This window comes from Aplysia californica, unplaced genomic scaffold, assembly GCF_000002075.1.
Source record: "Aplysia californica isolate F4 #8 unplaced genomic scaffold, AplCal3.0 scaffold00193, whole genome shotgun sequence".
NCBI lineage: Eukaryota > Metazoa > Mollusca > Gastropoda > Aplysiida > Aplysiidae > Aplysia > Aplysia californica.
This window is the reverse complement of record NW_004797463.1, coordinates 93,231-110,816: the sequence shown is the minus strand read 5'-3', so window position 1 is coordinate 110,816 and position 17,586 is coordinate 93,231. Positions and strand designations below refer to the sequence as shown.

Genomic DNA, 17,586 nt, shown 5'->3' with positions numbered 1-17,586 from the left:
CAGTCGCATACACATAAATGGTTTTTCAGTCATTCTCGTTTGTTCCATGTAATATTTTATTTAATAATTCGTTTTATTACGTCCACTCTTGAGCTGTGATCTCTTACACTTACACACGTCGCCTTTCGACCTCTGTGTTATCGAATCGTTGTTACTGTGTGCTCACAGAGCAGTCTCGTCTTGTCTAATAGTACTACGATCCGTCCATCCGGTCTCCGTCCACGTTAGGATTACAAAGTTCTCTCTGCTCAGCACCTAGTTTTGTTTATTTTAAAAAAATAATTCAGTACAGGTTTTACGGCGCTCGCAGCTGCATAAGGCCACATGAGTGCCAGAAGACCAGAGGTGTTACAAGAGAGTAACAAACATAAAAAAGAAGAAGGGGAGATAAGGACGATAGATGTTTGATAGGAAAGAAGGAGCAACAAAAGGATTCCAAAGTTCTCTCTGCTCAGCACCTAGTTTTGAGAAATTTGACATAAAAATTTCTGAGTTTCACGTACAGCATGTAAAGATTTTTCGAATGCAATTCTACTATGAATATCTTGATCACGACTTCGAAAAGCATGATTACGATTTTGATAGAGCAAACATTATACCATAATTTGGTTTCTGACCTCATGTGTTGATAACTCAAAACGGTCGAAAGTGTCAGATAGAACTTTGTAATTTGGAGGTAGCGAGGTATCAGAGTTTGAGAGCTTAGACAATACTGTCTGTTTATTTGTGATCCTCCAAAACATACATGTAATCCTAGAAGAGATCACACGGCATGGGACATTCTTTTTTTTTGGCGGGGGGTATGTGTTTTACAGCGTTCGCAACTGCATGATATGAGCGCGCGGGACACTCTAAACATTTTCAGTTAGTAGGAAATTTTGAATTTTGCCCGGGTGGCGGCCGAAGCCTACTCTTGCCGATTTTTTTAAGAGCTCCGAAGGATCTTAACGTGCGCAACTTGCTCACGGGACCTCCGAGATTTTTCGCCCATGTCAGAGAAGGCTAGGTGTAGATCTTACCTACAAAAAGATCAGGGGTGTGGCTGAAAGACAGCAGTAAGAAGGAGCCAAGGAGAAGCAGTAGAAAGGCTTCAGAAAGAGGAGCCCAGAGGAGGGGGGCAAAGGAGGTGAGGGGGAGGTGTGGGGGCAGAAAGAGGAGACGAAAGGAGACGACAAAACATTGCTAGAGAGTAAGAAATGAGGTGAAAGGAGACAATTTTATTGAAGAAATATTTTCCGTCGCTACCCGGGACCTTTAAATGAGAGATGAACACCTTAACCTCTTGGCCACGAGAGCCCCCGGGAAGTTCTTGAAGATGAGAGTGAATAATAAAAAGGAGAAAAAGCTGCAAGTCCTGAGTAAGACGTGACTAAGGTTATACACGAGGCAGGTGAGTTTTACGGCACTTGCAACACAATAAGGTCATACAAGTGCCGAAGATTAGAAGTGCTACAAGAGAGTAACAAACATAAAAAGAGAAGCAGGAGAGGTCAGGACGATAGATGTTCGATAGGAAAGAAGAAGCAAACCACACCAGAGTAAAGTGAGAACTTTGAAGTTGGAGAAAATTCAAAAACTGACAACAGATGTCTCCCAGATGATAACTGCTGTCAAACGTGTCTGACCAGAGAGTTTTGGCATGACTTTAGTTAAGTACCCCCATGCCATATATGTGTGTCGGTACCGAATCTTTATCAAAATACATGTAAGCCTACTCACGAGTATGAAGTGTAGTTGGCCTAGTTTAAGTTATAAGCTCTTGGCCTTTCTACACAACATGATAACAGCTCGAGACATGATTCTCAAAATTGGGTGTATATTGTTGTTCCATATTGATCGCCGGCCTTTCTGTAGAGATAGGTGCATTTGCTGATAATATAATTTATATTTATTATATTATTACATTATAGAACGTGTGGGTACCGGTATGCTTTTAAAAATATAATTTGATTGAGGTTAACCTCCATCAACACGATTTAGATTATTTAAGAGGCGGGCTTCCGACCCAGGCTCTGAGGGCGAACCTGAGTAGAGAGGGATACAACATACAGACAGAACGACCAAGATACTCGATACTTCTCCCCGTTTGGATCTCTCCCGTGCGACAGCGAAGTGCCTTACTGTTGCATCGCAGAAGCCGGTATTTTGCATAGAGTATAGATCTAGCTAGATAGACATGTTATCTGATATGGAAGGTTGAAGCAAACAGCATTCTGGTCCTGTAGTGTACTCTATGGGAACGTTTAACATACATATTATACAATCGATGCAATCCAACGATTAACAACACGCTCGTTGATCGAAGGTCCAGGGGATTCTTTCTCAAAATCCATAGAAAAGCTTAGTATGGATCAGGGGGCTCTCGTGGCCTAGAGGTTAAGGTGTTAAATTTGTCTCCTTTCACTTTCTTTCCTGCTCTCTTGCAATGTTCTGTCGTCTTATTTCGCTCCACTTTCTGCCCAACCCCCTCATCTGGACTCCTGACTCTTTCTGCAGCCTTTCTTCTGCTACTCCTTGGCTCCTTTTTACTGCTGTCTTTCAGCAAAACTTCTGCTTTATCTCAAGGTAGGCAAGATCTACACCTAGCCTTCTCGGACAAGGGCAAAAAATCTTGGAGGTCCCGCTGGTGGTCAAAAATCGATAAGAGTAGGCTTCGGCCGCTTCCAGGGTAAAATTCAAAATTTCAAATCAACTGAAAATGTTGAATGTGTCCCACGTGCTCATATGACCTTATGCAGTTGCGAGCGCCTCCCCCAAATTGAATAAAAAAATAAGTATAGGTCTTACTTGTCCACTGTGTTGGGGTCACCGCAGTCGGAACATGTCCATCTCTGCTCTCCCCCTCCCCCCCCTCTTCAGGATCCATCCCAGAGTTTGTCTACTTATAGTCTCTTGAACATTGAGAGGCGAACATTGTATACGTCTACAAACTACAAACTGAGAGAAACACATCCGGAGAACTGACACCAAGAATGGAAAGGCTACCTACCGGGCTAAACTAATACATGTAATAATATAGTTAAGTTTTAGTTTTAGTAAGTGTTTTACGGCACTTGCAACACAATAAAGTCATGTAAGTATAAGTGCCGAAGATTTGAGATGTTACAAGAGAGTAACATTCAAACACAAAAAAGGAGGGGAGATAGAGATGATAGATTTTTTATAGGAAAGAAGGAGCAAACCAAACCAGAGCACCCGCCACCCACCCACTCTCTCTGCAGATTAGAGGCGTTATAAGAGTACCAAACACACAAAAGAAGGAGGAGAGCTCAGGATGATAGCTAGATGTTTGATAGGATAGAAGGAGCAAATCACACCAGAGCACCAGCCAACCATCCACTTTCAAAGTTCTTACAAAAAGATACATAAACAACGAACGTAACTGAGCTCGCAGTAACATAAAGTAATCTTTATTGTAAGATAAATATACAATTTATATTGTTACACAAAAGAAGTGTACATGTCCAGTGTTACGAGGTGTCAGTCTTTGTTCTGATGCAAACTGGGCAAGTGTAATAACACAAACTCTTGAGAACTCATGTGAACTCGACACATCACGCAAAAAACGCTCTTAAAAAAAAAAGACTCTTTCATCTCTTGCATTACCACAAAGACAATGACCAGAAACATTCACAGTATCTGTCTCACCACACCACATTCCCACAACTGGGCCACATTGCAATAGAAGGTGCAAACTCTTTTTTTTTTTCGACCAAGGTCGGTCACCACACGCTTACCAAGCCAGCGTCTCTGATACTGATATGCCGTAGAACAGTGACCCTTACACATGAGCTCAACTCAAGCTGTAAAAATGGAGAGTAACTTTAATTAAAAAAAAAAAATCAATGGACACTTTTGCCAGGACAAGCTCCCATCAAACAACAAGCTGACCATATATATATAACATAACACAAACTGTACCACTCTCACCCCACAAAATACAACCATTCGTGAGATCAAAACACAAAAATCCCCGCACACACTTCATTCTGACAGAGTACTGTGGACACAAAGTTCTTCCTAAGCAGGGGTCCATTGATAAGGCAGCTGAAACAAATGGCAAACGACAAGCATCCTTACGAAAACTTGTCAAAATAAAAGTCTTACCTAACCTTATTATATACAGACCGTATACAATAGCGATCAAATAAATTTAAATCATTTAGCTGACTAAATCGAAACACAAATATACAAAAATGCAAATATAAAAATGAAAGAAAGCGGAAACAGACGAGCGCAACAGCTGAAACAAAGGATAGAGATATAGGCAATGGTTGATACAGGAGGGACCATCAACAGAAACCAAGCAAGCTATCAATCTAAGAAGAGCCTAGAGTCCCACCAAAAGTAATAACTAACAAAACACACCCCCAAGCCTCTCTCTAAGAATACCACAGCAGCCACCAGTGCTCTTGAAAAGCTTCTACCCATGTTCACACAGTACCGCAGCGACGAAAATACCAACATGGAACAATTGTTGATTGTTTCAGGAAGCAACATCCCAGCATTCCGGACACGTCCGTGGACGCTCCGCTGCTCTCTCCAAAATGCAACAACAAACAGGGAACAAACATGGTGGAAGTCACAGGAAATCAGTATTGGTCAAGAGTGGCAACACCAATTATCACATTCGACACAGGACGCAACTGCCACAACAAGCGGCCAGACTTTGGTCGGAAGAAATGAGAACAGCCGTGGCCGTTCAGTCTTCTTATCATCATAATTATCACAAGGAACTAAATACGACAAAACATACTGCAGTTAAAACAAAACAAACAAACTCTGCTAAATGAAACAACACTTCATTCATGTCACACTGCCCTGATAGCATACAAAGAAAGAAAAGAGTATTTGACTACAACTTCCAGGAAATAAAAACGGGGAAAAAAAAAATTTACAGAACAAATAGTCTAGGGATAAAAAAGGACAGTGGAATGAACCAAATGAATTAGATAAAGGAGAAAAGCAAAGAGAAAAAAAAGAATGTGAAAAAGAGTTTACAGGTTTAAGTGTGAAGTCTGCATAGATTAATCCAATCCAGAATTGCCAGATGGGGGCAACAGACCAGCCAGCCAGATGTGGACACTCTGTGTGCTGGTCTTAGCTACCTCAACAAGTCAAAGCCAATCTTAACAGACACAGCCCAAGGGGATGCCCTGACCAAATCCATGTCATCTCATCTCATAAACACCTCATATATTGTAAAATCATTCACCCCTTTCTTACCACCTTGGAATAAATCTGAGAAAAAATTGAGGTTGTCCCCTCACAACGCACTAAGCTATTTAAAGAAACAAACGTGGAAGGCCAAAGCAATACAGGACATTTCATTAATGAGGGGGAGGTAATGAGAGAATCAACAGAGGGGAGGGGGATCAGGTAGGAATGAGGGAAACGGACAACACAGGAGACCATGCTATCAAGAGAGAGAAAGAGAGAGAGAGAGAGAGAGAGAGAGAGAGAGAGAGAGAGAGAGAGAGAGAAAGAGAGAGAAAGAGATGGAGAGATAGTAAAAGTAGTATGAACTTGACATTCATTATAAATAAGGCAATGGAGTTCGCAGCAATGAAAGAGCGCAAGCACTAGGTGTAACGTAGTGACTGCACATGATATCAACAGAGTAACTTTTGCATCTTTTTATGAGCGGAAAACGAGGCGAGTCCCTGTAGTATTGACCCCTGACCCCCCCCCCATCCTTGATGGACAGAAAGTAGTTCCTGGAAGATTCAACTTTGAACACTCTTTATTGTCTTTTAAACACTCTTTATTATCTTTTAAACACTCTTTATACCTTTATAAACACTCTTGCGTATTTGCAACCTTCTGTGTACCGTACTTTAAAAAAGAAGCAAAAGCTGAATACGTCATTTTGTCTTGTTTCTTCTGTTATAATTGAATAAATAACACTCTCAAGGCGAAAAAAAAAAAAGCACAATGACATGGTTTTCTTTGATTCTTAGTTCGAAAAGAGCTTGAGTCCGAGCACCTTGATAACTGTTTGTGGGAAGAATGGATGTGTCAGCAAAATCTGTTGGTTCTAGGTGGCAATCAGTTTCAGTTCTGTTTGAACGTCCGGCCCCTGAAACAACAAAAATTGAAATAAGAATTATCTGGTACTGGTAGGTTCCACTGGGGCGTCACAGAAATTTAAAAAAGGCATTATAGTAGTTCATGACAAAGTAGTGACTACTTGGCAGCTCTGCCACAGCAAAATATTTCCTTCAACAAGGGCAGAAATAGAAATCAATTTTTAAAAATTTCCAGAGTTCCAATTCATTTTCCAAATTGCATGACAGCAAAGGTACATGCGAGTCAATATATGAAAGCACATATTTGTTTTAGTAAAAGCTTTACGGCTCTTGCAACACAATGAGGTCATATAAGTTCCAAAGATTAGAGGTGTTACAAGAGAGTAACAAACACAAAAAAGGAGGAGGAGAGATAAGGACGATAGATGTTTCAAAGAAAAGAAGGAGCAGACCACACCAGAGCACCTGCCAACCACCCACATGCACATATTCATTATATATAATATGTATGTAAGTACAAATGTGGTATATTTAAGGGTTTGTGCAAGTGAACAGTGTAAAAAAAAGGAGAGATGTGTGATTGTATGCACCACTGTTGCCCTATACAGAAATGTTCCTGAGCTCAAATTCTTGATATTTTAACCCTATCCGTACGTCGTGTTTTACTATCGTATCCATACGACGTGGGGAACTCTGTGCCACCACTTTCCAAAGAGGAAATTTACTCGTTAATCCGATCCGTACGCTTTGCATAGCAGTCTGTCAAAATGATTTTTTGAGAAATACTGAAAGTTTCAAAGGGATCTTCGTATTAGAAGTATTCTAAAATGTGAAGAATACAACCTTGGGGGTACAAAATGACCCCAGGGCGTTCGGATAGGGTCAATGTTGGTTCCCTTGCACATTAGGACTGCCGATTCTGGTGATTTTGCTTTTGTTATTGTTTCTTGTCTTGCTAAGACAAAACGAGTTTTTGTTTTGTCTTAGTAGAGGTTTTAAGGCGCTCACAACTGCATAAGGTCATATGAGCGCAAAGGGGTGGATGTCAACAGAGAAGTCCTTACAGGGAATCAGACTTACTCTGCTCACCTCTCTAGCTTCAACAGCACAAAGTCTGCTTTGACTATCAAGGCACCCCAGAAGTAGTGGGTCACAAGAGAGTGACAAACATACGAAAGAAGTAGAGGAAAAATGACGATGGTAAGGAATAGGAAAGAAAAAGCAGCAGTTCCCTGTTGAAGTTCAGGTACAGTTAGAGCATGACATTGATGAATCAGCCCACTTACAATTGCAATTGTACTGTGCATAAGAACTCGAGATGTTAATGTCTCCCCCCCTTTGGGAATGGCCTAAAGACACTTCAGTCAGTAGCACCGCCCCGGTGGGTAAAGTGAAAAGGCAACGGTGTTAAGTAAATACTGTTGATGGGGTTATTAAACACCGACAGCAATATTCATTTAAAAAAAAAAGAAAAAAAAAAAAGGATATCATATCAGCTAAAACACTAAAAGATAGGAATGACGAAAAACTTACGTGATGGTTCTCTTTTCTTTATCCTTCACCTCTGGTCTCGCTCGGTTCAACACTTTCAGAAAGTCGGAGGTTTTAGCTCTCATACTTTGATGAATGTACGCCTGTGAATAAAAAAACCCCAAAACAACCCAGTCATGAAAATATTCTGATCAGGAAAGGATTCCTCATATGTGGCCAAAAAAGACACGAAGAGACAAGAGGTACGTGATTAGCTATGTCAGTTTTAGTAGCAGTTTTAAGGCACTTGCAACACAATAAGGTCATATAAGTGCCGAAGAGTAGAGGTGTTACAAGAGAGTAACAAACACAAAAGAGAAGGAGGAGAGATAGAGACGATAGATTTTGTATAAGAAAGAAGGAGCAAACCACACCACAGCACCTAGCTATGTCAGTTATTACAAATCGTCATTGTGTGCGCATGTATTATACAGTAAAACCTGTCCAAGATGACCACACATCACCGAGGAGCAAAAAGGCCAGGAAAGACAGTTTTAGTAAGTGCGCACACAATAAGGTCATATCAGTGCCGAAGATTAGAGGGGTTACAAGAGAGTAACAAACATAAAAAAGGAGGAGGACAGATCAGGACGATAGATGTTAGGAAGGAAAGAAGAAGCAAACCACACCAGAGCACCAGCCAACCACCCACCACGTAAGACAGGTTGTCCTCATGGACACAATGTCATTATATATGGATATATATCAATGTTTTTTTTGTAATTTAAAAAGAAAAAAAAAAAGAAGAGAGAAGTGGGGCTAGTTCATTACCAGTATCTTTGTTTTTGTAGTGTTTTACGGCGCTCGCAACTTCAACTGCATAAGGTCATATGAGCGTGCGGAACACACCTAATATTTTTCAGTTGGTAGGAAATTTTGAATTTTGCCCGGGTGGCGGCCGAAGCCTACACTTATCCATTTTAGACCACCAAGGGATCTTTAACGTGCGCAACTTGCACACGGGACCTCCGAGATTTTTCGCCCTTGTCCGAGAAGGCTAGGTGTAGATCTTTCCTACCAGAAGATCAGGGGTGTGGCAGAAAGACAGCACTAAGTAGAAGCCAAGGAGTAGCAGTAGAAAGAATCAGGAGCCCAGAGGAAGGGGCAAAGGAGGTGAGGGGGTGGGGGCAGAAAGAGGAAATGAAAGCAGACGACAGAACATTGCTAGAGAGCAGGAAAGGAGGTGAAAGGAGACAAATTTTTTCGGTCGCTACCCGGATTCGAACCTGGGACCTTTGAATGAGAGGCGAACACCTTAACCTCTAGGCCACGAGAGCCCCCATGTACAGAGTATAAAGTAACCTGTGCAACAACTGTAAAAAAAACCAACAACCCAAAAAAACCCCCACCCAACTTGTAATAGGAAGTGAATTACACCTCCCCTAAAAAGCAGAGAAACTTTTCAACTTGCATTGGCCATATTGTACATATGCCATCAGAGATGTGAGAAATAGGAGGGACCCCCCCCCTCCCAAAAAAAAAGAAGTCCAATGTGAAAATAAAATCATAATAGTTGAGACTTAAGGAAAAGATTGCTACAGTGGACAACTGTCCTTTCTGATACAAGAGGCAATTCCTCTTTTAGTTTTAGTAAGAGTTTTACGGCACTTGCAACACAAGAAGGTTACAGAAGTGCCGAAGAATAGATGTGTTACAAAAGAGTAGCATACACAAAAAAGAAGGAGAGAGAAGGACGATAGATGTTTGACAGGAAAGAAGAAGAAAACCACACACCCGCCAAGCACCCACAGGCAATTCACTCCTGTGCAGGACACAACTGACGGTATGTGTTGTCCACTGATCTCACCTTGGAACATTTTATATGGTAATGCAAGTAGTCCCTCAGCATGTGGATGAGGTTGATCGTGTTGTCACGTGCCTTTTTGTTGGTGTGTCTTGGAAACAGAACTGGAAGGAGACAAAATAAATCACACATCACACGAGAAAGTTTAGTTTTAGTAAAGAGTTTTACAGCACTTGCAACACAATACGGTCACATAAGTGCCACAGATTAGAGGTGTTACAAGAGAGTAACAAACACAAAAAAGAAGGAGGGGAGATAAATACGATGGATGTTTGATAGGAAAGAAGCAGCAAACCACATCAGAGCACCCACCAACCACCCACATATGGGAAAGGAACTAACAATCAGACCAAGAAAGGAAGGGAAACTGACAAAGGCAGAACATATAGAATCTTTAGTTTAATTTTAGTATGAGTTATTATTATTTATACGGCACTTGCAACACAAACAGGTCATACGAACCATGAGGTTCCATTGATAAATGTACTTGTAAACAGAGCTTCCGGCTTAATAATATAATAATTGCAATTTTATATAAGACATTCTAGCTGCCACGGGAAACCAATGCAACGTTATTAACATGGGAGAAATGTGATCCCTCTTCTTTTTCTTTAACTTAACATTAGTAATTACGGAAATTTTTTATTTCCTATTTTTAAGAATAATTTTTTTTAGCACAATTTTTTCCATTTGCGGATATCTGCAAATTTGCAGAAAACTGGAAGCACTGTTGTAATGGTAGTTTGAAAACATAATTTTCACGCGGAACTGCAAAAATTTCCACAGTTTAAGCGTGTTCTGATTAAAGACATTGCTCAAATAGCCAGGAAAAAATATTAGCATTGGGGATCCTATTTAATTGAGTTCGGTTTATGTGGACTCCGCTGTACTATTAAGTCCTCTACTATACACATTCTTTTTCTTTTCTTTTAGTAAGAGTTTTACAGCACTTGCAACACAATAAGGTCATATAAGTGCTGAAGATTAGAGGTGTTACAAGAGAGTAACAAACATAAAAAAGAAAAAGGACAGATAAGGACGATAGATGTCAGATAGGAAAGAAAGAGCAAACCACACCAGAGCACCCGCCAACCACCCACATACATCTTCAGTTTTTGCTTGCATCTTTACAATACCCCTCATCATCATACTATGACCAAAAAACTGGCTTGGGTAAGCAGACATAAAGAGCCAGTCAAGACGATCACCCACCGAATGTGATGTAGCCAATGTTGTCACCAGTGCGGGCGTTGGTGTCTTGCAACTCCTGTGGGGGCTCTTTATGACTGAACAACACCTGCGGTGCCTGCTGGTACTTTCTCCGGCCCTCCTTGAACTCCTGTTCCACACAAACAAACCAGTTGTTAGAGTAGAAAGAACACTTTTTAGTTTTAGTTATTGTTTTACGGCACTTGCAACACACTAAGGTCATATAAGTGCCGAATATTAGAGGTGTTACAAGAGAGTAACAAACACGAAAAAGAAGGAGGGTAGATAAAGACGATAGATGTTTGATAGGAAAGAAAGAGAGAACACTTAGTGCCAAAAACAAGACAGAAATGAATTTTGGAAGCAGATCAATTTTGTGATGGCGACGATTAGCACAAGCTTTTTTTATTGAAAGAGAAGTCTTGACTCACAAAAGAAATGAGCTAGTTCCAACTGAACATTACTAAAAATAGAGATCCCAATAAGACATGGATCGTAACACTCAGATAATTTATATTCATCAAATGCACATAAAAGGCATAAGGTTTTGAGAGTTCTATTTACTAATTTATTTTTCAACTTATGTTATCATGAAAACATCTGGAAATTCACAGGTAAACCATGCGTCTGTGCGGATACTTCTGAAATTCGGAAACACTTTGCACCCCTCTTTCTAAATCCTTAAATATGAGCTGTTTCCTGCTTTACGTAGTATGAACTTCCACAATAAAATTACAACAGGAAAATTGTACCGGGTACTGATTTAAATAGTTTCAATGCACTATGTGTGTCATATAGCACAAAATATTTACTTCATAATTGGACAGAAAGGGCAGTAACTTGTTCATATCTAACGGCAGACGAAATATCTTCAAGAAATATCACCTGTCAAACCACTTCAGTTCATTCAGTAATGGTGGTGGGGGGAGAGGGGGCTGCTTTAGTTTAGTTTTAGTAGAGGTTTTACGGCGCTTCAAACCGTATAAGGTCATATGAGCGCCAAAAGATTAGAGGTGTTACAAGAGAGTAACAAACATAGAAAAAAAATAAGGGGAGAAAAGGAAGATAAATGTGGGGCCCTGCTTAAAACTATTGGAAAAGACTATTGGTTTCAATTGTGCACTGACCTGCATAAATACTTTTCCTATGACAATATCATCATCGTCTTTGAAGATGGTGCTGAAGATCACAGTAACTCTGTCCTTCTTGGCTTCCACGTACCTGTCCAAGGAATGAAATACGAATATGAATGTTGTTGTTAGCGATCCAGTAGCATCCGAGCATTAACTCTTCTGCATGATGCCATTCTGTAATTGTTTCAAGTTGGTACCATCTATTTTGAAAGGGATTTCTGCATTTGCAAGGTAATAGCTTCTTGTAAAAACAGAGTAGACATTTTTTTTCGCAATTTACTTTCATCTTCCATAAACGCCAATAGGCGTTTAAGGAATTTAGATCATCTTGTAGTCTTCGTCTGCTTATTGTAGGGGGCCAAAGGACATGAATCAGAATTACAAATTCAACCTTACTTCAAAACATTGTAGATATCAGAGGATAATGTGCTCAAATTTTTCACTGAGCTGATGAACTACAAGAACAAGTATTGCTAATTTACTTTCATACATCTTCAAATATCTCAGACAGGATAGTACGGCTCAAAACAATATCTCAAAACCGAATAAATAATATGTGAGGCATCGTGGTGGAATCAGGCTCTCGTCAATTTTTGGGCATTTAGAGTTATTGGTATCATCTTAAAGCTTGTTCACTTGTCTTTATCTGGATTTTAAAAATATCCATTTATCTTGAATACAAGTCGAGATATTTTCGAATGAAGGAGGTGGGGGTCACTTGTTATCACTGAAAATAAATGAGAAAATGGCTGCGAAAGATTAGTTATTTCCTTAACGTAAGAGTCCATGGTAACTGAAAATTTACATTTTTTGTGCCTTTAATCAATGTTTTTCAGAAAAATCCACACAGAAATGAGTTTTTTAAAGGGCATGAAAGGTGTTGAGCCAAAAAACAAAAATTTTATAAAAATTCACAAAACTGCAGAAAAATGAAAGTTTCTTCACCTTGATTATTTTGACGAGAGCCTGATTCCACCACGCTGCCTCACATATGTATTCTCAACTGAATAACTTTTGAGTAAAAAAATCACACTAGTACGAGAATGTTAGGGAAATGGGAAACAATATTTGTTGTGGTACTTTTCTCATTCCAGAAAGCTCTAGGCCGTTTGTTGTCATTAACAGGTCCTTGAAAACCCCTTTCAGAATCAATATTTGTCTACTTTGGGGACAAATAACATCTTTTCTAGACATATTAAAAAAATATTTAAAAATCCCAAGAAAAAATTCACATACTGAAAATGCAGTTAATTTGTTTGTATCCACCCCCCCCCCCCAAGAAAAAAAAAGCATTGTGAATTTTGCCATAGGCTTAAAAATAAAGGAAGACCACTGCGAGCATTTTGTTCGCTTGTAAACTGATACTTAAGCTGTTTGGTTTGAGGTGTTTTCTAAAACCATAACTGAAGTAGAATCCAACCCCCCCCCCCCAGGCTGTTCACAAAGAAATCTTGAAAAAAAAAAAAAAAATCTTCCTGCAGCAGGTGCTCCACTCACATGGTCTCATCATCACGATAGTTGATCACGGCTCGAGTGTCTCCCTCCAGTCCATTCTCTTGGAACTGAAAGTACTTCTCAAACACAGAGGCGAAACAGTTCCTCTTGAGATGACTGGCTTTGCTCACCAGCTCCTGCCAGTTGTCAGGGATGTTTTCCAAGTCAAACAAAAGTGACACATTGTATCCTGCGAGATGAAATTTTTTTGTTTTAGTAGAGGTTTTACGGCACTCGCAACTGCATATGGTCATATGAGTGCCAGAAGATTAGCGGTATTACAAGAGAGTAACAAACAGAAAAAAGAAGAAGGGGAGATAAGGACGAAAGATGTTTGAAAGGAAAGAAGAAGCAAACCTCATCAGAGCACCTGCCAACCACCCATAGATTGAATTTTTAAAAATACAACAATTGAGTGCTGAAAGCACGACCATGCACACATGTAGAAGCAGACAATGGATTAAAACATAAAACATGTCTTCTTTACTTAAGAATTTAAAGTGTAAAAGGTTTCTGCATCTCCATTAACACAATTTACATAATTTAAAGGGTTGTTCTTACCTTTGTAGAAAATGAAGCCACAAAAAGTTATAATATATGAATCCTTTCACTTAACAATGTTTTCCATCTCAACAACTTCTGAACTTACAGCTTAGGAAAACAAAATGTCTTTTTTTCTTTTTATAGTCGAGGGTTTTACGGCGCTCGCAACTGCATAAGGTCATATGAGCGCCAGAAGATTAGAGGTGTTACAAGAGAATAACAAACATAAAAAAGAAGGGGAGATAAGGACGATAGATGTTTGATAGGAAAGAAGAAGCAGACCACACCAGAGCACCCGCCAACCACCCGAAATGTCTAAGGGCTCAACTTCTGGGCAAGAAATAAGAAAAATCAACAGCCAGCATGAATACAGCAACTACTCAAACAAGAGACAATAATAATAGATAGCATTTGTATAGCGCAAATCCCCGCTCAACAGCAAGCTCTATGCGCTTCACAATCTATACTATTACCCCAGCAGACCCGAGAGCATTCTGAAACAAACTCAACTTTCGGGGAAGCATACAGTGCAAGTAGCCATTTATAGGCGCTAAAACACTAGAATATTGACAAGATCTTTCCCTGTCTATGGCCGGGTACCCATTTCAACCTGGGTGAAGTGAGGAAAATTCGTGTAAAGTGCCTTTCCCAAGGACACAACATCGGGCCCGCAGCTCGAACCCCCGACTACGAGTCCGGTAGCCTAATCACTAGGCCACCGACGCCACAATCCTCTCTGCTCTCTTACCTGCTTCAGGACTTGTGAGAATGGAACCATATTCACGCTTGATTAGCTGGAGACAAAACAAAAAGTAAAGGATCATAGTTTATTATATGGAGTGCAAAAATGTACATAAAAGGAGGACTGGGATAAAAACCCTGGCGACAAAAGGCTTAATTTCTATACAACTGCGAATGACTCCAAACAAAATACCCCCTCGCCCCCCTGTGAGAATGGAACCCTATTCACGCTTGATCAGCTGGAGACAAAAAAAAGTAAAGGAGCATAGTTAATTGGTCGCTTTTAAGCACAAGGGGGCTATCTCGAAAAATGCTGTTTTAAGAAAATCGAAGGTGAAGTTTTTGTCCCGTGTTTAGTTTCTTTAAAAGACAAGGAGAATTTCTCTATAACCAAACAAATATATACACCAAAGAAACCAAACTTCTCCTATAGGTAGGGCAATGCCCATTTTTGGTGTAGGTCAAGATTTAAGGAAACTCCCGAAATCTGGGTTAGTCTGCTTGTCCTTAAAAGCGACTTATTATATGGAGTACAAAAATGTATATAACAGGAGGACTGGGATAAAAACCCTGGTGACAATAAAATGTTAAAAGGCTGAATTTCTATACAACTGCGAATGACTCAAACAAAATACCCCCCCCCCCACACACACAATCCAAGTACTTAGTAAAACCAAGACCATAAACACCCATTATACATGTTCATATTTGCCTTCCTTTCTGTAAGTGAAAGAAAAATCTGAGTACAGGCCACAAGTAGTCTACTTTTTAACAAGCACACAGTGTTAATTACCTTAGCCAAAAGCCACTCTTTAATCTAGAGTTGAGACAAAATTTGACTGTTGCATCTAGCCTTGGCAGACCCCATGCTATTTCGAATTTCAGTTATAAATTCGTTTTGAAATGACCCAACACATAGGCCTAGTAAGAACCTCGAAGCTTTTTGTCATCTTCTACAGAGACAAATCCTTCCGTCCAATCAATCTACAAAATAATCAGAACTAAGAAAACCGAGCGAAACATCCCCAGTCTTCCATCACTCAAGCTCCATTAACCCATCCGAATACTACAGCACTTTGAATAAGTAATGCGGACCATTTTTTTTGTATGCTAAAGAGCCTCCTTATTGTATTTACATAGTATCATACCTCGTACTGATTTCCCCACTCATCCTAAGGTGTAGTGAGATAAAAAAAAAAGATTGTGGGAAGCTAGTAACATGCTCTCCGTAAAATAATTTTCTACCAAATGCTGTAATCAGCTTCAATAAGAATAAAAGAAAGTGGTAGTTCTCTTTCCCTTTCACAACAAGAAAAAATTTCTCACCTCGTCAGCACCATGCTGCTGAAGCTCCACATAGAATTTCAAGGAGATGCTGATCTGAAAAAACCAAAAACAAAACAAAAACACACAGGCTTAAGAAACATTCTAGAAATTGTTGAAGAGAATAGGGGTTTCGGTTGTCTTGGACAGTTTTATTATAACATTTAAAAAAAGAGTAAGGGAGAAGTGGGAAGTGGTCTTTTGTACAAGTAATTGTCTTGTACAGGTGGTCGTTAGAGCAGGTTCGACTAGAAATTAAAACACTGCAAAAAGGAAGTCTGATTTTAATTTTTAAAAGAATTTAATAACTTTTTCATAAAGTATTTCAAAGATTGATAAAAAACCCCCAAACACATCATATTAACAAATAATGTCTTATGAGCAGTGAAAAGAGAATATACGTATAAGCGACTGACAGACTACAGATTATAATCACAGAAAAAAAAAGGGGGTATAATTCAGCCCTGGGCAGGATCTATTCATTCTCTCATACGCAATGTCATAACCAAACGATGACAATAGTCGATATCATGTTCTTTCTGTACCGGTGTGTATAACTGAAGCAGAATTTAAACTAAATAAAATAAAGATAACCCCATACTTTTCAGTTGAGACTAAAAAATATATAAGAAAGGAAGGATTTCAAGCAGGTCTATAGAGAACATTTTAAAGCACAACACACAGTGCGTCATACCAGAACATAATACATTTTTGTTTTTGTTATCTGTGCTCACTGAAAAAATGTTTGCCTTTTACACCAGAACTTGGACCTTTATTCAAAATGCTCTCTACTTTTACAACAAAGGAGCCAATGAAATCGCTGAACACTTTAAGAGGCTGAATGAAGTTGTACTGAATACTGTGACGAACATAGACCCCCAATGAGAGAGAGGGATGGACATGCTACTTACAAGAATTTTGCTTTTGTTGTCATCAGGATTTGACATGTGGAACAGAACTCCATCAAAATCTGAAAAAGAACAATTTTATGTTATGTACTACACATCTGCTAAAATATGGCCCAAAAATGAGTTTTAAAAAAAAGTACTGCAATGACTCATTCCAATGTCATAATACAACGGTGCTAACAGATGTGGGAATGGGCGGGGTAAAAAACACATACACTACCCACCCTTCCATACGTACACATGTATACACTCAAAAACACACAAAAACATACAGGGAAAATCGCATTTATTTTGCAAAAATAGAAAAGTGAACAAACACATAAACATATAATAATATGCACAGGCAGGATGAAATTTAATGGTTTAGATTTTAATACTAATGATTGATAGACTACTTGTTATTCGCACGTTCCAGAGCCTAATTAATTGTTGTCCAAAGTTGACGGGCTGTAATTTTGTGAAGCCAAAGGAACGTTCTGACCTCTTTTTTAATATATAATATCCATCAATGGTGTCTGACCGAGATGAGGGTGAAAGTGAACGTGAGAGTTTATTCATCCGACCCAGCGCTGATGCAGGAGTCTGGTGCTCATCAGCCCACTGCTAATCAGTGTGTGCATACGCAGACACACATCCACGTGTGCGCAATAAATTGTCCGCCAATGGGCCCTAGATTCTATTTCTTCCGCGCGTGAGAGGAAAGAGGTTGGGGTGAGTCTCGTGAGTAACGTGATCGGGCGTAGGCTTTCCGTCACTCAAAATAAAGCACGCGCGTCTGGACGATGTGGCTTCTAATATAATAGACGCCGCAGGGGAGGGGGAGGGCTGCAAGGGTGGAGTATGTGGACGGATTTGACTCTCTCTCTCTCTCT

General features: G+C 39.7%; 1 protein-coding gene across 1 annotated transcript in view; it reads right to left on the bottom strand.

The window, feature by feature from the left end:
• Positions 1-3,383: 3,383 nt before the first annotated feature.
• Positions 3,384-17,586, bottom strand: part of LOC101854950 (actin-related protein 2/3 complex subunit 2) — a 17,628-nt gene continuing 3,425 nt past the window's right edge. Inside the window, exons 3-11 of the mRNA XM_005098766.3 lie at positions 16,718-16,776; positions 15,810-15,863; positions 14,491-14,536; positions 13,203-13,389; positions 11,700-11,793; positions 10,576-10,702; positions 9,367-9,467; positions 7,563-7,663; positions 3,384-6,079 (exon numbers count right to left, since the gene is read on the bottom strand). Of these exons, the coding sequence (XP_005098823.1) occupies positions 6,055-6,079; positions 7,563-7,663; positions 9,367-9,467; positions 10,576-10,702; positions 11,700-11,793; positions 13,203-13,389; positions 14,491-14,536; positions 15,810-15,863; positions 16,718-16,776 (794 nt within the window). The 3' untranslated portion in view covers positions 3,384-6,054. The remainder of the gene's footprint in view (positions 6,080-7,562; positions 7,664-9,366; positions 9,468-10,575; positions 10,703-11,699; positions 11,794-13,202; positions 13,390-14,490; positions 14,537-15,809; positions 15,864-16,717; positions 16,777-17,586) is intronic.